Genomic DNA, 22,281 nt, shown 5'->3' with positions numbered 1-22,281 from the left:
GCCGTGCTTCACACAGGACACTTGGTGATCTCTCAGCAGGCTCCTGATGCAGCTCAGGGAGAGAGACTCTGCTTGAAAGAACATTTCTGACAGTTGAAGTTCTCTGTACGTATTCTCCTGTGTGCTCATGAAGATCTGTGTCAGCATCAGAATCATCTAAACCTCTGCAGTGAGGAGAGAGAGAGAGAGAGAAAGAGAGAGAGGGAGAGAGAGAGAGGGAGAGAGAGAGAGAGGGAGAGAGAGAGAGAGGGAGAGAGAGGGAGAGAGAGAGAGAGAGGGAGGGAGAGAGAGAGAGAGAGAGAGAGAGAGAGAGAGAGAGAGAGAGATGTAGGCGAGCTTTGAGCAGCTGGAAACATTTCTGAAAACATGTATATTCACCCAGGACTAGGGCTTTATGGGGGAAGCACTGACTTTAATTACTGTTGATCAGTTTGTGTGAGTTATAGTCCTACATGAATTCACTAAGTCTATGAATAGGAACTTTAAGCTATACCAGCAAAATGATCTGGCAAAACCATTTCAGAGAGAATTGGTTTTTACTCTGTGTGGAAACTCCATAGGAATCACAGCAGGTTGGGAATGAATTTATATTTCCACAATTTCCACAAGGTCCCTGTATAAAAACAGAGCTTAAGGTGCAAATGAAGTGCACAGTATTAGAGCTGCAACTAATGACTATTTCCATAATCGATCAGTCTTCTCCCCGAGTCCAATATAGCACAACTAGCTCTGCTTCATGCAAACTTTCTGAACTGTACAGATCATTTATTTTGTCCACAATAATTCAGCTTCCCCACCATGGGGAACTATGAACACTAGTAGTGTTTTGTGCATCAGTTAGAGAGATGAAACCCACACCAGCAGGAGCTCACAAATGCAAAACAGTGTGGAGGTACAAAATATTTTAAATTCATTAAAAGAAAATCTGTCACATTTGTAGAAAAAACATGAGATTTGGCAACTTTCACCTGCAATGTGAAGCAAAGTTACAGCCACAGTTTATAACCTGTCCTGAAGCTGAATTGCTTCCAAACAGTCAAACATCTTGTTGAACATGTGTAAAAACAAGTGATTTCCTTTGGAGTGAAATTTGAGATTGATGTTTATGAATGAACAGTTGCAACATTTCATCAACATTCAGGCCCAACAGAGTCTGTAGTATTTATGTAATGCAAACTCCAAATGAAATGATTGAATTGCCACATTAATGATTCACCACTGTGTTTAACTGATCGCAACACTAGAATCCGGTTCATATGACACAGTCCTATTGTGAAAACCACAAAATGGATAGTTCAAATGAGCAAAAGCTTCATCCATCCTGATGAATTCACTGCAGTGCACTACAGTGTTATTTCTGCAAGGCGACTGAACAAAAGCAGTGGGGTAGGAAGCCGCTGGAGAGCTGGGGACTGCGTGAGCATAAAACATATTTCGTCTCAAGTTGTAAGATGGTCATAAATCATCCTTCCATTAGGCATTAGTCAGTCTTACAGCCCCCCTCAATCATGCACACAGCCCAGCAGAACTGCAGGGGTCGGTCTCAGTAGGAGTTCATGATCTCTCACAGACTTCCATTTTCTTTACCCCATTCAAGCACAGAACCTTTCAGAACGTCCTGTCGCGTTACATCCACTGAGCGTGGCTCACAAAGGAGAACTTAAAATAGGCTTTCTAAAAGCGCAACTGCATCCGGTGTGGCCTCAGCCCATTCTTAGAATCCGCTCGTCTGGGCAGTTAATTTTAGAGCGGAGTTAACTGAGGTGAGGACCTGCGATTAATCCCTCGTCTGCAGCCTAACCTTCTCTCCACGCCCAATATTCATGTAGTCCCATCAGTATCATCTTCTGAGTGGACAGTTTGGGTCAGTAAGAAACTTGAGGAGAACGTCCTGTCTGGTAGCAGAGCACGGCCTGTTGCAGGTCTGTTCTTGATGAAGCACAATTGCTAATTGACCTAGTTATGTAGTTGCTGACACTGTATGACTCACTGTTAAGTACATTAGCATAAAGCACATGCTTAAAATACAGGCTTATCTCCATATTAATGGGTTATTAGCTCAAGATTAAGACAACATATATGCATTATGTTCATTTTTAAAATTTTAAAACTATGACATTCAGCTTACTACATTTAAACAGGGCTGTATAGAAAACAATGCTGAGCTAGCAGGGTACATAGCAAGATAAGGGCTACACAAAAAAGTGGCTACAAACAAAAAGAATAGCACTATTTACAACTTAAGCAAAGCCGTCACAAAGATAACGTGACTTCTGAAAATAGAAACAAAAAACAAAAAACAAATGCATTACAAAGTTTGCTAATAATTTCTCTGAGCTTAGCCTCGCGAGGAGCAACTGCAGAATGTCTTTCTGTGCTTCCTTCTTTGGACCAAACAGATGGAATTCCAAGATGTAAGACACAGGCTTGGACAATTTCATGCTTCCAGCTTTGTGGGAACAGTTTGGGGACGGCCCCTTCCTGTTCCAACATGACTGCACACCAGTTCACAAAGCAGGTCCATAAAGACACGGATGAGCCAGTTTGGTGTGGAAGAACTTGACTGGCCTGCACAGAGTCCTGACCTCAACCCCATAGAACACCTTTGGGATGAATTAGGGTGGAGACTGTGAGCCTCTTGCACAACATCAGTGTCTGACCGCACAAATGCGCTTCAGGAAGAACGGCCAAAAATTCCCATAAACACTCCTAACCCTTGTGGAAAGCCTTCCCAGAAGAGTCGAAGCTGTTATAGCTGCAAAGGGTGGGCCAACATGATATTAAACCCAATGGATTAAGAATGGGATGTTACTAAAGTTCATATGCATGGGAAGCCAGACGACCGAATACTTCTGGCAATATAGTGCACATTCAGAAATGGTCAGAAATCTTAATTATTCTGTGATATAAATTTTTGCTTATACATTCCACTAATGTTTTGACTCATCCCAACGAGGTATAGGTTAAGAGATAAAAATCATGGTGCGCATGAGGGGTTTTACATCAGTTTTCCAGGGTTTTTCTGTGGTGAAGGCCAGAAGAACAGCCTCACTGTTACTGAGTGGTGGCTGAGCAGTTCTTCAGCCAGTGCCACCCAAATGCACTGCTCAGCTGACGATCTTCCCGATGGCTATTTTTGATGACCCTTGTATAAGAGAGAACTTGAGTGATGAATGTGGATGTTGTTTATGCTTGAACTGTGTGTGGCCTAGTTCTGCACGTACCGCTTAAACTCTTAAAGGATGCTGAAAGCCATGTGGAAGTTCTCAAGATTGTCCTATAATAGCTCCATAAACTGCTGTAGAGTATGACATCCATATCTCCAGTCATATTTGTGTCAAATTTCAACAAATCCTGATATATACGAGCAGTGTGTGAAATACCCCCTGGTATTCAGGGTCCCATGTTGGCTGGCTTCTCCAGCGTTGGCTGACAGCTGACTCACTCACCATAGCGCCTCTGATTGGTTTACTAACAGTTGTTCTTCTGTAAAGTCTCTGTTCTAGTGCAGTTCTGCTCTCTTCCTCACATTAACGGAGATCTTCATCTCCTCCTCTGTCTTCAGTGTGGGAAACAAGGAACTGTCACTCTTCACTCCAAACTCTTGGGAACCTGGGCGAGTTTTCAGGTTTACAGATCTGCTGCAGCTCATTGTAAAGGTTTTCAGAGGAATCTGGGCAGAGTTACGGTTTCTAGACTATGAAGAACCAACTGGGTGAACCAATCTGCTACAGCGCCACCCTGAGGGAGAGCAGAGCTGCAGCTCTAGTTAGCTAAAACCAGCAGAGACAGAAGGTGATTGTGGGTGAAGCAGATAAACGATCAGCTTCTCTCCATCTGGATTTGTGTATAATTTTTTCTCCAAACAGACATCATAGCATCATAAGGAAACCCCCAGAGTTGCCATTTTGAGACATTCAGGGGGACCACATAGAGGTCACAGACCCCCTAAGACCCCTGTATTTCACGTCTTGCATACAACATCTGTTCCTGTTAATGCCATTTAGCTATTTTTAAAATGTAACTATTGGTTCAACTGTGAGTTTTAAATGATCTATTTCTCTCAAGCAGGACTGACTGGTATCTGCGTAGAGAGCTTCTAGACAGGCCACTGCTAAATCAGAGTCCATGAGATGGGATTAGGTGGTCTAATCAGCCCCACTCTCATTATTTAGAAGAAGAATTGTCTGGAACCTCTCCTTTAACTTTTAACTAAAACTGGCAGAAAATGAGAAATGCCCAGCACCATTTATTCTGAGTGATAATCTGAGATCATCGCTTTCTCACTGAATTGCCAAAGAAAATCAACATTAAATACAAATTATTTTTCAACATTTTTCAGATGTTTCCAAGACCGTACACAGCACATTCTCCATCAGTCTGAAGAGCCATTTCACCATGCAGAGAACCGCTTTAGCATGCAAATGGTTCTTTTGAGTGTGCATGGTTCTATGTAGAACCACTGTCTTTACTAAAGAACCCTTGAAGAGCCATCTATTTTAAGAGTGTTGGTAGTATTTCTTATTATGAGGCTGTTGTAAGAATATAATTAGATGAACACATTTCTAGACAGTTTAGCTTGTTTTAAGTAATTTTATCTAGTAAGTGTTTTACACCGTTTGCAGATCGTATTTTGAGAAACAGATAAAATCTGCCAATGGAATAAACCATTTTCAAAAGATGAAATGAAAAATACATAAAAATGTCTTGAAATAAGTTTTGTAATTCTATAATGTTTTTACAACAATCCTAATGAGTAATGAGAATATTAATATATATATATATTACATTCACTCACTAAGACCTGATTTTTTGCAGTGTAGAACTTTGCAGTGTTGTTTCTATGGGAGCCCATCCAAAGAGTATTTTCTCTGGTCTGAGGTCAGAGCCCTGTGACCCCTGCTGTACAAGTTTGGGGTTTATTTTAGTCAGTTAATGAAATGATGCCAGGTTTAATCTGTACTATTTTAAACAAAATCGCTTTCAAGTGTCAGCTCTCAGACGGAGTGAAAGGACTCAGCAGTCTGACGCTAAATTAGCTCTCATTTTAAGCAGATTTTTCTTTAGCAGACAGTATTATGGGATGTTGCTGCATTTCTGAACTGTATTATTGATCTAGATCTACAGAAGTGAACATTCCAGCACAGACAAAATGACATTAAAGCATTAAAGTGTAGCGTTACCCTTTCACAGAGTCGTCTGTCTGGGTGATGAAACAGCTCCGTGCTTTAGTGAGTACCTCTCTCACTTCATCTCTCTCTCTCTCTCTCTCTCTCTCTCTCTCTCTCTCTCTCTCTCGCTCTCTCTCTCTCTCTCTCTCTCTCTCTCTCTCTCTCTCTCTCTCTCTCTCGCTCTCTCTCTCTCTCTCTCTCTCTCTCTCTCTCTCTCTCTCTCTTCATCTCTCTCTCTCTCTCTCTCTCTCTCTCTCTCTCTCTCTCTCTCTCTCTCTCTTCATCTCTCTCTCTCTCTCTCTCTCTCTCTTCATCTCTCTCTCTCTCTCTCTCTCTCTCTCTCTCTCTCTTCATCTCTCTCTCTCTCTCTCTCTCTCTCTCTCTCTCTCTCTCTCTCTCACTTCATCTCTCTCTCTCTCTCTCTCTCTCTCACTTCATCTCTCTCTCTCTCTCTCTCTCTCTCTCTCTCCCCCACACTCTCTCTCTCTCTCTCTCTCTCTCTCTCTCTCTCTCTCTCTCACGCACCTACACTCTATTACCGACTCGCACTCTAATGAAACAGACAACAGAAGTCATTTCACCAATTTCAAGGCCCATTAGAGCAACACGGAGAGTTTGAGGGGGAAAAATGATATGTGAAGAAAACCTGGTAAAGCAAAGGGTAATTGCCATGAAACAACATCTCACTGGGAAGCGAGCAAGGTTTGTTTTATGTCTGCCTTTGGACTAATCCGCCTCCGCTTGCTCGGAGCCTGAAGCGGACTGCAGGGGATTCGGCGCTGTTTGATGTCAAGGCCGCTGGCTGCGTGCACTCAAACTGTTTTGTGTTCTAGTGAAACAGACGATATTAAAAATGTAACGCAGGGTATTGGACTGTCTTTCTTTTCTTTTACGGTCATTTAGGGACAAACTAAGCACATCATAGCCCTCCAACAACATTTTGAGCCTCTTGAAATGTGAATTTTTCTTCCCACACTTACAGACAGTGTAGTGTGCAGTACCATCTGAACATTCGCTGAAAAGGTGGAGTAAGGGACTTCTCTGTGGTCCTTTATGGATGTGAAAGCTGGACGAAAAAACAAGGAAGACAACAAAATAAAGATGCTTTTGAATTTTGCTGTTGGTGAAGATTTTGGATCCTGGATCAAATCAAGCCTCACCTCCCAGTGGAGGCCTAGAGAACCAAACTGAAGCTCTTCACTTGGACACATTCTCAGAAGAACCAGTTGGGAAAGTCCATTATGCTTGGAAGATTTGAAGGTAAAAAAGGATGACCAGCTACCAGCCAATCAGGATCCTGATAACCCAAAAAGAAGACATTCTGGTGGACACCATGAGTCTGAAACAACTTGACTGCACTTAATAATGATAATCCATTTCCTGCACTGGTACAGACGCTAATACTGAAACAGAAACTTCACATATCAGCTGCTGCTGATGATAAAGTAGTGGAAAATCTGAAATAATAAGTTTATAACTGTGCGTATCCCTACATCAATGGATTCTAAGGCTTCTCAAAACTATCGTAAAACAGCGTCTCAGACATCAGGCAGTGAATGCATAACCATTTCATGCAATACCTTTATGTGAGGTGGACGTCTGGTTCCTATCAGCACCACTGTGAGCAGTTCTGACTCTATGTTTCTCTAGAATGGAGCATTTAACACCAAACCGCTCTGAACGGCTCTGTTTACATCTTAAGTCTGTAAGCAGACGTCAGCTTTACAGGAAATCCAGGTACAAGGCTCCACAAGCGCCACCAAAGAGAACCTCTCGGAGCAAAAGGAAGGACAACTGAGAGGAACCAAGCCTCAAAATGGGAACCCGTCCTGCTCTGGTCCAGATAGCAAAACAATAACAGAACAAGAGAAATATTAACAGATGATTATTAATATACAATATTGAATATAGATAAAATGAAAAAAAATAAGCCTGTAATTGGACAGGAGAGTTTACATTAACCAATGATAACTGATGATTGTTAGAGGCCTATGATCTGTTAGTATGAATATGAGAAGTGCTCCAATGCCTATGATTAAAGCTGCACTTTGTAAGTTTGGCAAATTTGGGGAATTATGTATCTGCGCAGACGTAGAAAGATGGCAGTGCTTGAAATGATCTGAGAATAATTGCTAGTTTGGTTTATCAAACAATAGAGGACAAACTCTGAAGCAAAAAAGGCAACTTCGAATTGCAAAAGTTGCATTAAATTCCACAACAGTATTTATCTTGCTGGCTATTTCAGGTATAAGGCTAGCAAACAACCATAACTGACCTGCCCAGCATTTAAAAAGCCAGTTTAGCATCACTGTTGACTTTTTAGCACATGAAGCTCGACCTCTCTTATTTAGCTCCCCGTCTCTCTTCAGTTCTGTGTTTCTTTGCTGTGACTGCAGGTGGCACCGCAGAGCAACGACTGCGTTTGCTATTCCGATGCCTCCATTCGGTAACCAGCCCATATCAAGCTGGTGTGGTGCCCAATCTCACATCCCTGTTCTAATTTCATTCGCCCCGGTTTCCAGTCGTCTTTTTTCTGAATTTCTACAAACACCAGTTCATTTTATAGTAAATGAGTTTGGGCTGGTTTATGTTTATGAACAGACGCCTACAGATCAACATAGTAAAGGAGCTCATCTGTGATCCTGAGTTTAAAGCCAGTTTTTATTCAACTTAAACTTGGAACTAAGTTGTAAATAAATCGGAAACTGAAACTTTGCTTGTGTGTAAAAAGTGATTTCAGAGCCACTCGGTTCTCCCTGATGGAAACTGTTTACCTTCAGTGTTTTGTGCTTCTGATCATTTTAATAGACGTCAGCGTCACTAATTAATGACCTTCTATTAAAAGACTGGTTTACCAAGAGAGACGCTGGAGGACTTTCACCTGAAATGAGTTCATGAAGCCAGTCTGGTTATAAAAATGATAACAGGACATCAGAGCCAGAATTCCTCTTTTAGTACTTTTACTTTATACTTAAGTACATTTGAAGGGAAATACTTTAGTACTTTTACTCCAGTGGAGGTCTAAAGGGAGGAACTTCTACTTTTACTGGAGGAATATTTTATGTTGGGTGTCCATACTTTAACTCAGGTACATGATTTGTGTACTTCATCCACCTCTGGTGCTGATTGTATTCTCTTTTATAGTGTGGGAAGGCTGGGGCTCTTTCAGTGTAAGCATTGTTTTTGTGCACTAGATGGAAGTTCTGCTTCAGACGATTGTTGGCTACCAGCGTCCAGCAGCACCGAGTAAGAAAATATTAGGTAATGTCATTTCTGCGCTGCTGTTGGTTTGCAAGGCTGTGTGCTTTTTCATGATAGGACCCCAGCCCTGTGCTCCTCGCCATCAAAGCTCTGCACACACTGTTTGAAATTCATTGAAAGCAGCAGATTAATAATGCAGGAGGGAGGACGTGTTTGGCGGTGTCTTCCTCGCCTGCTCAGCTGTTTACGTTCTCACAGCATTCCAGCCAGGACAGAAAAAAGGTGGATGGAGTTTGTAGGGTAGCATCGATTCAGCACAGTGTTTAAGATCCTCAGCAGAGACCAACATCACTGCCTGATGACTGAGATGATATTTTACAATAGTTTTGAGAAGATTTTGGGCCTAAAACGTACATGTGCTTCAAAAATGGCATCTTGTTATGTGACATTATCTTAAATGTAGTCAATGAATCTAAAATTCTCCTTTTTGAGATGATTGTGCTCTTACCGTAAGAATATCTTGCGTATTTCTATACACTATTCGTTCATATTTTTTAGTCTATACTAGGACATCACACACTTAGACATACTGGACATTAAATGTTGTGGCTCCCAAGGTGGTCTGATTTTTGTTGAATGGCTCTTTTTAACATTTGGGTTGTGACTCCTGACCTAGCCTGACTTCAATGAAGAGCCGGTCGGATTTCTCACTCATCCAGTTGTGTTTTTGTAATGTGCCGCTACAGACTGTCCGGGCGCCGAAGTTCCCCACTTCCAAGTTCCGCCCTTTGCATTCCGTTAACATTACGGTATAAATTAAATATTTAGAAAATCGATTTTTGACATTTGTGAATCGATTCAGAATCGTTCACGTCCGCATCGCGATGCATCTAAGAAACGATTTTTTCCCCACCCTTAAAACAAGCTAGATTATCTGCAAGTATAGTGAAATAAATTTACTTAATAAAATTATACAAAATGGGTACAAAAATGTCTATAAATAAGGTCAATAATCTCACATCAAGCTTACAACAATCTCAACAGGAGAAATATTAGATTTATTGACTATGAGAATTTTACTTGACAAGAAACTGTTTTTTTGCAGTAGCAGTAGTGATATTTCACATTTAGGAGTGAATCGATCTTCTTCACTTATGTAAGAAGGTTCCTCCTCAGACGCCCTCAGCGTGGCTCTAAAGCAGCCCTGTACCTGCTTTGTAAGCGGACGGACCGGCAGGGTTGTTTCAGAGTGTAATGAGTGACTCTGAGAACTGAAATAGCTTTTTGTGTCAGAACTGCATCTTCCAGGTGCCACGCCAGGGACCCCCCACGCTAGATAGAACGAAGAAATGAAGTGACCGTGCGCTGCCCTCAAGAAATACCACACAGTGAGGATTCGTTCAGAGATTCAGTTTTCAGTGATTCATTACTGGCAGCTTTGGTTTGAACCTGGAGCCACAGCTGCTGCATTTATTCACTGATTAACATTAAAACTGATTCGCCACAGACGCATCAGTTTAATCGAGAAATTACTCAACAAAGCCCAACATTTAAAACTGTAGGGCTGAAATAAGTTGTATCACGTGAGCAGCTGGGCTTTAGGCCATTTGGACTGGAACTGTGACGAAGCTGAAAGTGGCTTCCTATTCGAATGTGCTGTTCCACCTTAAATGATGCAGCAGGTGGGTCATTCTACAAAAACTCTCCTTAGGAGTCACTGAATGAAAGTTTTTCCATGGCCTTACCAAACTCCTCCCATGCCCTGGATTTTGCTTCTGCCACCGTTGCAGCTGCCACCTTTTTAGCCTGTCAGTACCTATCAGCACCTCTCTTCACCCTAGTGTCCAGAACATATGGCCCCAAGTCAGATGAAACGACAACAAAGTCCATCATTGACATTTGACACAAGGAGCTCTGGTACCATGTACACTTATGAACATCCTTGTGTTCAAACTTGGTGTTTTTTTATGGAGAATCCATGCCTGGCACAGAAGTCCAATAACAATTCACCATTCGTGTTTAGATCGGGCAGGCTGTTCTTCCCAATCACGCCTCTCCAGGTCTCCCAGTCATTGCCAATGTGAGCACTGACGTCTCCCAGTAAGACTATGGAGACTGTAGGCAGGACCCTTTCCAGAACCCCGCTCACTCGCTCCAAGAAGGCCAAATACTCTGACCTGTTGTTTGGTGCATAAGCACAGACAACAGTCAAAGTTTTCCTCTCTGCTATTTTAATTTGCATTGAGGCAACCCTCTCGTCCACTGGGACAAACTCCAACTGCATGGTCACCAGCCGGGGACCCACACCAGGTGCTCGCCGTGGAACCCTACCCCCAGAGGTAGGTCCCGGTGACCTTTTCCTGGGCAGGGCACATGATGTTTTGTGCATGATATGCATGGAGTGGTTTGGGGGCCATTAGTCTGGGTCTTCACTCCAGACCTGTTCGCCCTGGGAGAACCTACCAGGAGCATATTGCTCCCGACGACTTGGCTCTGAAGATCCCTAGACCACACAAGCCCTTCTGCCACGACAAGGCCCCAATCCAGGAAGGGCTGATTTTGGTCTTATTTTATTTGCTATACATTTACTATAATTTATATTTACCCTTTTTTAACCCCTTGGTTTTATGAAATGCTCTGCTACATTGTAATTGGGAGTCACCCTTAATGCACTCTGATTTTTAGTTGATTGATTGAGGTTTTGTAACAGATTTTTGCATAATAGTAAAAAAACTTCCAAGTCTTTTAAAAATATTCCTCGCTTATTGTTTTTCTTGTAAAGTATCTTTTTAAAGGTCTGTAGTGTTTCTCATAGTGTTTCTCATTGTGTCCATTCTATAGTTTGGTGAGCTGTGACTGTTAGAGCTGGGCCTTTAATTTAGACTATAAATGCCAAACATTAAGGGAAATAACCACCTCTACAATGACGCTAACTTCAGCTAGCGTGTCTATAGGATACCATACATTTGCTAGCACTAAGCTAATGACTGTTAGCATGAACATTTTAGCAATACATACTACACATGTTTAAACTTCTAAAAGACATAAATTGTGAATTGCGTAATAAAGCATTCAGTTGGTTCCTCTGCCCGTCCTACTAATGTTGGTACTTTATCCAGCATGCAAGGCCTTCAATCCAACTCCTGAAGCCCTAACCAATAGGAGAGCAGCTGGATCTTTTATTAAGTCAGATGATCTCACTGTATTGACAGATAAACCTTTTTGTTGTTTGTTACAACAGGCAAAGTGAATATAGTGAGATACATGAGTGTAGATACCACACAGAAAACAGTCCTGATTAGAACTGAGGTGAGAATATTTAACCCTTTTGTTTCCGTCTGAAACGTAACAATGAAATTACAGTAGTGCTGTAATACTTGCAGCGTTTAAATACAGACATGATCCTTTTAAAGATTTTAGAACCTTTAAAAAAGCCCTGCATGGTTTCATTTTGTTCAGTTATGTCTGAGCTCTGATTACTCAATAAATGAAAACAACCTGTAGATTAGAAAATTATTAATATCATCAATAGTGATGACCGTACGCTATTAGAAATAAAGGTACAAAGGTTCTATGGTGGTTTTAAGGTCCGATTGTGAAACTTTTTCCAGGTGAAAAGTTTGTATTTGTACCTTTTCATAACCGAATGTGTTAAAACAGAATAGTAGAGTAAAAGCCTGGAGGCGAGGCGGGGTGTGTGGAGTCAGTACAGCTTAGAACATCATTATTATGGATTCAGTTATGTTCTCTGACTGAAGGCACTGAGATGAAGCCTTGAGGGTCCCACCTCAGTGACGAGAGGGGAACACCTTTCACACCTTTATTTCTTAGAGTGTAAAGAAAAGATCCATCCAGAAACTCAATCAGGGCTGATTCTTTACTGCAGCCGTCCATCATGTTCCTCATTAAGCCAGTGGATCTTAGTCACTGTTTTAAAGAGATCAGCCACTGAAGCTCGATGACTGAACAGCAAAACGGCCTGAGTACAGACCTGTAAAAGCCAGAGAGCCTGACTGCAGCAGTCAGCAGGTTTAGCATTAATAGAATATTGATCAATCGTCCACACAAGCAGAAAATCAAAACAATTCCAAGATTCATTAGAATGTAGAAAAGCCAATTACAGAAGACAGAGAGAAGATGATAATACGTGGAAAGGACCTCTGCTGAAACACAACATGCATCTGCCCTTTAATATCCTCCTCTTTTCTCCACAGCGTTCCTGGAACTCATTGCTTTTTTGAATTGTGTGCTTACACAGTGAATTCAGATGTAATGGCTGACGAGGAGACAGAGTCCTGGAATTGGTTTTCTCGGCGTTCTTTATTGAACACAGATTGAGTACAAGCCGCTATTTATTGTCCGCTGGAAGACAAATGGGGTACAAAGCAATCCGGCTTGTGGCCGCGGGGACATTAATTATAAAAGCAATGCAAGTGTTAAATTAGCTTAGCAAGCAGGAGCCACCTGGACACGTCATTAAAAAGCTAATCATCTTCCTCTGTGTTCTGTAGACTCAGTGCTGCTGGGCAGATTCATCACCCTGTTACAAGTACAGATTGCCTGGGAATGAATCACAGCTGAATGTGACTTTACAGTATCACATTCACTGTTTTAACGTCTTAGTATTTTTTAGCAGTTTTTGGACACGGGCTGAACTGACCCCTAATAGACCCTCTTTTTGGTGATGCTTTAATTTAGAGTCCATTAAAGAGACCATTTCATAGAAAACTGACATTTTCTCCTTGTTTTGAAATCCAAGTTTATTGTAGCATGTGTTGTTTATGTTTGAAATCGTCCACTCCGCAACACACATGGGCACTAATCAGCAGAAATGGCCCTACGCTGTTCCTGTGATGTCACAAAAAAAAACCCTACATCCGTTAAGCCCCACCCTTTCACAATGAAGTTGTAAGGAGTGTTTCAGCCTGGACTGCTTTCTGAATGAGCCAAATACAAAGCAGCCAATCAGAACAGAGCTCATTTACATATAAATTATATTGCCAAATGTATTTGCTCGTCTGGCTTCACACGCATATGAACTTGAGTGACATCCCATTCTTAATCCATAGGGTTTAATATGATGTCGCTCCACCCTTTACAGCTATAACAGCTTCAGCTCTTCTGGGAAGGCTTTCCACAAGGGTTAGGAGTGTTTATGGGAATTTTTGACCGTTCTTCCAGAAGTGCATTTGTGAGGTCAGACACTGATGTTGGACGAGAAGGCCTGACTCACAGTCTCAGGCCAGTCAAGTTCTTCCACGCCAAACTGGCTCATCCACGTCTTTATGGACCTGCTTTGTGCACTGGTGCTCAGTCATGTTGGAACAGGAAGGGGCCGTCCCCAAACTGTTCCCACAAAGTTGGGAGCGTGAAATTGTCCAAAATCTCTTGGAGCTGAAGCTTTAAGAGCTCCTTTCACTGGAACTAAGGGGCCGAGCCCAACTCCTGAAAAACAGCCCCACACCATGATCCCCCCTCCACCAAACTTTACACTCGGCACAACGCAGCCAGACAAGTACCGTCTTCTGGCAACCGCCAAACCCAGACTCATCCATCGGATTTCCAGGTGGAGAAGCGGGATTGGTCACTCCAGAGAACTCGTCTCCACTGCTCTAGAGTCCAGTGGCGGCGCTTTACACCACTGCATTCCACGCTTTGCATTGCGCTTGGTGATGTAAGGCTTGGATGCAGCTGCTCGGCCATGGAAACCCATTCCATGAAGCTCTCTACGCTGTTCTTGAGCTGATCTGAAGGCCACATGAAGTTTGGAGGTCTGTAGTGATGGACTCTGCAGAAAGTTGGCGACCTCTGCGCACTATGCCCCTCAGCCTCAGTCATTTTACGTGGCCGACCACTTCATGTCTGAGTTGCTGTCGTTCCCAATCGCTTCCACTGTGTTATAATCCCACTGACAGTGGACTGTGGAATATTTAGTAGTGAGGAAATTTCACGACTGGACTTGCTGCACAGGTGGCGTCTGATCACGGCACCACGCTGGAATTCACTGAGCTCCTGAGAGCGACCCATTCTTTCACTAATGTCTGTAGAAGCAGTCTGCAGGCCGAGGGGCTCGGCTTTATACACCTGTGGCCACGGAAGTGACTGGAACACCTGAATTCAGTGATTTGGATGGTTGAGCGAATACTTTTGGAAAAATGGTGCATGTCTTATAGGCTTAATGTGAGATGCTAGATGCTCAAGGGTAATTCATGATAAAATGGATATTACAGTGAATTTTTGCCAGTTGATTATTGATATTCTTACAGGAGGATGTTTTGCAAAAATGTAGATTAAAATCCTAGTTTTTGGATGATGTTAGAATAAAAGTGTTTATTTCATTGTGGAGCCACAGTTCAAGTGAAGGATTTTAAATTATGCTACACAATTTTTTTAAAACATTCTTTGTATAAAATCTTTCCAACAATGAGCAAAATATTTGGAAAACCAATATATTGTCATCAACAGAACAAAAATTAGTACCAAAAGAATTTTTCCAAGTAATTTTGGGCCATTTCTGTTGCTCCATTCATCATGAAATTTACTTACAACATAAAAGTCAACAGGCAATTTCAAATTGTCAAAAACTGAAAAATGAGAAAAATGAAGATATGAGGTTTTGTTCCGACAGCAGCGATATAAGGGAATCTTTTGGGTCAAGAGTGTTCCTGGTGGTCTTATGTAAATGTGATGGGATTTATTACATGAAATTACCAATAATTTAAAAAAGGACCGTATATGAGGCCTTGATTATGGACTGTATGGAATGGTGCATTTTTAAACGTTGTTTACATAATCCATGGAACTCATTTCAGAAAGTGAAGAATGCTGAATCTTCCATGCTGTGGCCCTTTAAGTGTTGTAATACTCTAAGAATAGAGTTTCATAATCTCTGCGGTGAGTCAGTGAGCCGGGATGAATTTTGTGGACTGATGTCCTGCTTTTGACCTTCTAAAGTCCATCTGTCGTGGACTACACTGGAAAGTGCAGTGGACAGTGTTTTCTAAAGCAAGCAGAGCTCAGCACTGAGCATTAACACCACACACTTATGGTCTTTGGTGAGAATTAATCCCACTTTAAACTCAAGCCGCACATAAATGGATTAGGAAAAAATATGTATATAAAATTTTATCGTGTATAATATTAAATGGTGGTTCACAATATATTGGTTCTCCTTATAGAAGTTACCAGTATTGTAACATGTACTGAATTAATATGTTTGTGTATGTGTTTGAAATATGATCAATTCTGGATATTAACTTTTATTCCAACTTCATTCTTGATCTTCTGCCGTTTTCTCTGTCATTTTAGACTCTTCTACAACTCTGTTCATCACTCCTGACTCATCTAATGCCTCTACTTTTTTATACAGCTTCATATTGTTTATCTGAATCCTGTTTCAATTATCAATCATTTATACATTTATCTGCAGCCAAATTGGTTTAATCGCTGAATACAGTGATTCTAAATTGTGGGACGTCAGGGCAGACAGAACATATTGTTGTATTGATACTGATTTTAAGAAGCTAAAAAATCAGATAAATGATAATATCAGCTGATGATGAATTCTTTTTTGTGGTCAAAAAATAAAAAGACAATATTTTTAGTTTAGTTTTAGATCAAAACGTGACTGACAAACTATATTCCCAAAAGTATTCGCGCGTCTGGCTTCACATACATATGAACTTGAATGACATCCCATTCTTAATCCATAGGGTTTAATATGATGTCGGTCCACCCTTTGCAGCTGTAACAGCTTCAGCTCTTCTGGGAAGGCTTTCCACAAGGGTTAGGAGTGTTTATGGGAATTTCTGACCGTTCTTCCAGAAGCGCATTTGTGAGGTCAGACACTGATGTTGGACGAGAAGGCCTGGCTCACAGTCTCCGCTCTAATTCATCCCAAAGGGGTTCTATGGGGTTGAGGTCAGGACTCTGTGCAGGCCAGTCAAGTTCTTCCACACCAAACTGGCTCATCCACGTCTTTATGGACCTGCTTTGTGCACTGGTGTGCAGTCATGTTGGAGCAGGAAGGGGCCGTCCCCAAACTGTTCCCACAAAGTTGGGAGCGTGAAATTGTCAAATCTCTTGGTGCTGAAGCATTAATTCATTTTATGTGGCCGACCACTTCGTGGTTGAGTTGCTGTTGTTCCCAATTGCTTCAACTTTGTTATATAATACCACTGACAGTTGACTCTCAGTCACACATGCTTGTCAGCTCTAAGCAGTTCTTATTGTACAGCAGTTCTTTCCATATAGATTTTTTTGTGTTATTACATTATGAATTGTGTTTGCTGGTAGTCATACTGATTTGTTTCACACGAGTGTATTTTTGTTGTAGCTCTTGTCCCACTCTTTAAAAAAAAAAAAGAGAGTATCTATTTGGCTCCTAATGAGCAGCGTAACATCATAATAAGTTGATTTTCAGGGACCCCCCCAAATGTTAGATGTTGAGATATTTAGGGGGACTTTTTAAGTGTTTAATCAGAGATCTCAGGCCCATAAGGACCCTATGTATTTTACACCTTGCCTCAAGTTTGGCTTGTTGTGAAAGAATTGTGTAAAGAATGTGAAACAAAATCTTTGAAATTGCATCTCAACATCAGAGCATTGTGTTACTTCATTAAACAAACAGCTTTTCAATATTGGAGTTTTATCAGCAGATCTTGGCAGATATTAATGGTGATGATTCCGTATAGGTGTTTATTGTACATACAGCTGACTAAGTTTGGGTGTTTCAACATGACCACCAGTTCCTGCCTAGTTATGAAGAGGACTGGCCTCTGAGTACAAAAAGTATAAGTTAAGTGATTCTTTTTAATCCCACAAACAGGGAAATTCCACCTCTGCATTTAACCCATCCATGAAGTGAAACACAACATACACACCAGTGAGCGCGCACACACACACACACACACACACACACACACACACACTAAGGGGCAGTGAGCACACTTGCCTGAAGTGGTGGGCAGCCCTATCCATGGCACCCAGGGAGCAATTGGGGGTTAGGTGTCTTGCTCAAGGACACCTCAGTCATGGACCGTCAGCGCTGGGGATCAAACCAGCAAACTTCCGGTCACAGGGCCAGTTCTCTAACCTCCAGCCCACAACTGCCCACCCAATGATGATTAAAAAATATCGTACTTTGTTCTCTGCTCTCTCCTCTTCTTCTTCTTCTTCTTCTTTCGCCTGCTCCCTTTAGGGGTTGCCACAGCAGATCATCTGCCTCCATCTTGCCCTATCCACTGCCTCCTCTACTTTTACACCAACCATCTCCATGTCCACCTTCACTACATCCATAAACCTTCTCTGAGGTCTACCTCTTCTCCTTCTACCCGGCAGCTCCATCTCCAACATTCTTTGCCCAATATATCCACTATTCCTCCTCAACACATGTCCAAACCATCTCAACCTGGCCTCTCTGGCTTTATCCCCAAACTGCTCCACCTTCACCGTCCCTCTGATCTGCTCATTTCTAATCTTGTCCATCCTGGTCACTCCCAACGAAAATCTCAGCATCTTCATCTCCGCCACCTCCAGCTCAGCCTCCTGTCTTTTAGACAGAGCCACAGTCTCCAAACCAAACATCATAGCAGGACGCACTGCTGTCTTGTAGACCTTCCCTTTCACTCTTGCTGCTAACCTTCTGTCACACATCAGCCCTGACACCCGTCTCCACCCACTCCATCCTGCCTGCACCCTCTTCTTCACCTCTTTTCTACACTGTCCATTGCTCTGGATGGTTGACTCAAGATATTTGAAGTCATCCACCTCTACGACCTCTACTCCTTGCATCTTCACCTTTCCACCTGCCTCCCTCTCATTCACACACATGTATTCCGTCTTGTCTCTACTGACCTTCATTCCTCTCCTCTCCAGTGCAAACCTCCACCTCTCCAGATTCTCTTCCACCTGCTCTCTACTCTCACCACAGATTACAATGTCATCTGCAAACATCATGGTCCATGGAGCCTCCTGCCTGACCTCACCTGTCAACCTGTCCATCACCATTGCAAACAAGAAGGGGCTCAAAGCTGATCCCTGATGTAACCCCACCTTCACCTTGAAACCATCTGTCACTCCAACTGCACACCTCACCACTGTCCCACTATCCTCATACATGTCCTGCACAACCCTAACATACTTTTCAGCTACACCTGACTTCCTCATACAGTACCACAGTTCCTCTCTTGGCACCCTATCATCTGCCTTCTCTAGATCCACAAAGACACAATGCAGCTCCTTCTGACCTTCTCTGTACTTCTCTACCAACACTCTCAATGCAAAAACTGCATCTGTGGTGCTTTTTCTGTGCATGAAACCAAACTGCTGCTCACTGATCTGGACCTCTCGCCTTAGCCTTGCTTCAACAACTCTTTCCCATACCTTCATGGTGTGGCTCATCAACTTTATACCTCTGTAGTTACTGCAGCTCTGCACATCACCTTTGTTCTTAAAAATGGGGACCAGTGCACTGCTTCTCCACTCATCAGGCGTCCTCTCACTCTCCAGGATTCTGTTAAACAACCTGGTTAAAAGGTCCACTGCCTTCTCTCCTAAATATCTCCATACCTCCACAGGTCTGTCATCTGGACCAACTGCCTTTCCATTCTTCATCCTTTTTAAAGCTGCCCTCACTTCCACCTTACCAATTCTCTGCACTTCCTGATCCACTATCTCTCCCCCCGCTGTCCTCCTCTCTCTCTCGTTTTCCTCATTCATTAGTTCTTCAAAGTCCTCCTTCCATCTACTCAACACTCTCTGGTCACTCACTAGTACATTTCCCTCTCTATCCTTTATCAGCCTAACCTGCTGTACATCCTTTCCAGCTCTATCTCTCTGTTTAGCCAAGAGATACAAGTCCTTTACTCCTTCTTTACTGTCCAGCCTCTCATACAGCTCATCATAGGCCTGAGCCTTTGCCACCACCACCATTCTTTTCGCTATGCGACCAGCCTCACGGTACTCCCAGTTTCCCAGTCCTCAGGTAGCTCCTCACTGCCCCCAAGGGCCTGTTGAAATCTTTCCCTGAACTGCCTGCAACCATCCTCCTCCTTCAGCTTCCACCATCTAATCTTTGGCTCTGTCTTCACTCTCTTCCTCTTGTTTGTTTCTAATCTCATTCTACAGACAACCACCCTATGCTGCCTTGCTACACTTTCCCCTGGTACCACTTTACAATCTCCAATCTCCTTTAGGTGGCATCTCCTGCTAAGGATATAATCCACCTGTGTGCACCTCCCTCCACTCTTGTATGTCACCCTGTGTTCTTCCCTCTTCTGAAAATACGTGTTCACCACAGCCATTTCCATTCTCTGCAAAATCTACAACCATCTGACCTTCTGCATTTCTGTCTTTCACACCATACATACCCAGCACCTCTTCATCCCCTCTGTTCCCTTCACCAACATGTCCATTGAAGTCTGCACCAATCACCAATCTCTCCTCTCTAGGGACACCATCTACCACTTCATCCATCTTACTCCAAAATTCCTCTTTCTCCTCTAACTGACAACCAACCTGTGGTGCATATGAACTGACCACATTCAAAATTACACCATCAACCTCCAACTTCAGGCTCATGATCCTGTCTGACACTCTCTTTACATCCAGAACACTTTTCCCAAGCTGTTCCTTTAGGATTATCCCTACTCCACTTCTCTTCTTCTCTACACCATGATAGAACAGTTTGAATCCACCTCCAACGTTCCTGGCCTTGCTTCCTTTCCATCTGGTCTCCTGGACACACAGAATATCTACCTTCCTTCTCTCCATCATGTCTGCAAGCTCTCTGCTCTCTCCTGAACTTGTGTTATTAAAAAGTTGGATTTGAGGCTGATTGGTTTACTATTATTCTTGAGCAATTATCTGCTAGATTACAGGCAGAGAGCAGAACCACATCAGGGAGTGAAGCGTACAGTCTGATTAGATAGACTTGCTGTAATACCCCGATCAGTGCACTAAAGAGCCACTGAACCCTTTTCTCTTTTGCAGAGGCAGGGATCCGGCGCAGCGGGCGGCAACAGCAAAACCTCTGGAGGACAAGGTAGATACACAGCACTCCTCAAACCTGACTGCTTGTCTCCTCACAGTTTCTCAGTTCATTACTGCTTAATCTGGATAGCATTCTAATTCAGGCTGAAGGATGCTTAACTGTTGTAGGCTGAAAGGGAGGAGCTAAACAGGTGTAGGCTGAGTGGGTGGAGCTAAGCTGCTGTAGGCTGAGTGGGTGGAGCTAAGCTGCTGTAGGCTGAGTGGGTGGAGCTAAACTGCTGTAGGCTGAGTGGGTGGGGTGAAACTACTGTAGGCTGAGTGGGTGGAGCTAAATGGTTGTAGGCTGAGTGGGTGGAGCGAAACTGCTGTAGGCTGAGTGGGTGCGGTGAAACTGCTGTAGGCTGAGTGGGTCAAGCTAAACGGTTGTAGGGTGAGTGGGTGGAGCTAAACTGCTGTAGGCTGAGTGGGTCAAGCTAAACGGTTGTAGGGTGAGTGGGTGGAGCTAAACTACTGTAGGCTGAGTGGGTGGATGTATGAAATTGTGACGATTTTTGTGACAGCACCTAAACACTGAATTCAAAACTGGCTGTTTGTATGACGTAGTTTCTGGAGAGTGAATGGTATGTTTTGAAATTTGATCGTGTTACAAACGACATCAAATTCATTTTAAAATACAGCAAGAACATTTCTGCTTTCCTTGATTCTGGGCCCTTTAACATATGCGTGAGCGCTGCTATCTGCAGCAGGGAAAACATTCCCTCTAGGAAATTTAGGCGTTATTTTGAATTGAAGAAGTCAGCTGATCATTGATAATGATCTATAATGATGATCGTATTATCATTACGTTTGTGAAGCTGTTGCCAGTATTCAGTCCTACTGATAATGTTCTCCCCCTCGAAAAGCCTCCTCTGGGGGGCTAAATGAGCCTCCAGCTGCTTTAGGTCTGTTCTGTGGCTGCTAAGCGAAGCAGGAGCCTGGTAAGCGTTCTGAAAATCCATACTACTGTGGAAAAAAGAAGCTGAAGGATAAAAAATAGAGGAAAAATGCAAGAACAGCTGTCCCCTCTGCTTCTTCAGCAGTCTGCTCACTGAGAGAGTGGGGCTAGCTAAATGGACCTGAACCAACAGAATGGCCTACGAGGTTTAGACAAGAATTAAAGGGTTTTGTTCTCAGCCTGCTCTGCTTCTCCATCCGCTCCATGACTCTGGAGCCTGAAGACCTCAGAGCTCAGTAAACTGACCTCTCAGTGAGGAGGCTTTACTGATGCTAATTACAGATTAAATACACACAGACAGAGACAGAGAAAATAATATGGATTTGGAGATGTGCACTAGAGTTCAAAACTGTGGACTCCCAGAGGACCATGTTGCAGTGTGGCTGACCGTATATTCTAGAATAATGTAATGTATTTTCAATATACACTCAGTGTTGGCTCATAACGGAATATACGACGATCAGGCATAACATTATGACCACCTCCTTGTTTCTACTCACTGTCCACTTTATCAGCTCCACTGACCGTATAGCTGGACTCTGTAGTTCTACAGTTACAGACTGTAGTCCATCTGTTTCTCTGATACTCTGTTACCCTGTTCTTCAGTGGGCAGGACCCCCATGGACCCTCACAGAGCAGGTACTATTTGGGTGGTGGATCATTCTCAGCACTGCAGTAGCACTGGTGGTGTGTTAGTGTGTGTTGTGCAGGTACGAGTGGATCAGACACAGCAGTGCTGCGGTGTCTGATCCACTCTTACCACCACCACGTCAGTGTTACTACAGTTAATGTTCTCAATGGTCTTAATGTTCCCTAAAATGTTCACCCAAACTGTGTTTTTATAGAGCATCATTCCTGAAATGTTTAATATTTGGTGCACATGAGGCTGAGGTAATGTTCGTAAACCAAACCAACCAAAATGAA

At 42.8% G+C, this 22,281-nt stretch overlaps 1 protein-coding gene across 1 annotated transcript in view; it reads left to right on the top strand.

Moving 5' to 3' along the window:
• Positions 1–22,281, top strand: part of pcp4b (Purkinje cell protein 4b) — a 46,367-nt gene that overhangs the window by 10,698 nt on the left and 13,388 nt on the right. The window contains exon 2 of the mRNA XM_037547752.1: positions 20,364–20,415. Coding sequence (XP_037403649.1) covers positions 20,364–20,415 — 52 coding nt within the window. The remainder of the gene's footprint in view (positions 1–20,363; positions 20,416–22,281) is intronic.

Source organism: Pygocentrus nattereri, chromosome 19, assembly GCF_015220715.1.
Source record: "Pygocentrus nattereri isolate fPygNat1 chromosome 19, fPygNat1.pri, whole genome shotgun sequence".
NCBI classification, from domain to species: Eukaryota; Metazoa; Chordata; class Actinopteri; order Characiformes; family Serrasalmidae; genus Pygocentrus; species Pygocentrus nattereri.
This window is presented reverse-complemented; position numbering and strand designations above follow the sequence as displayed.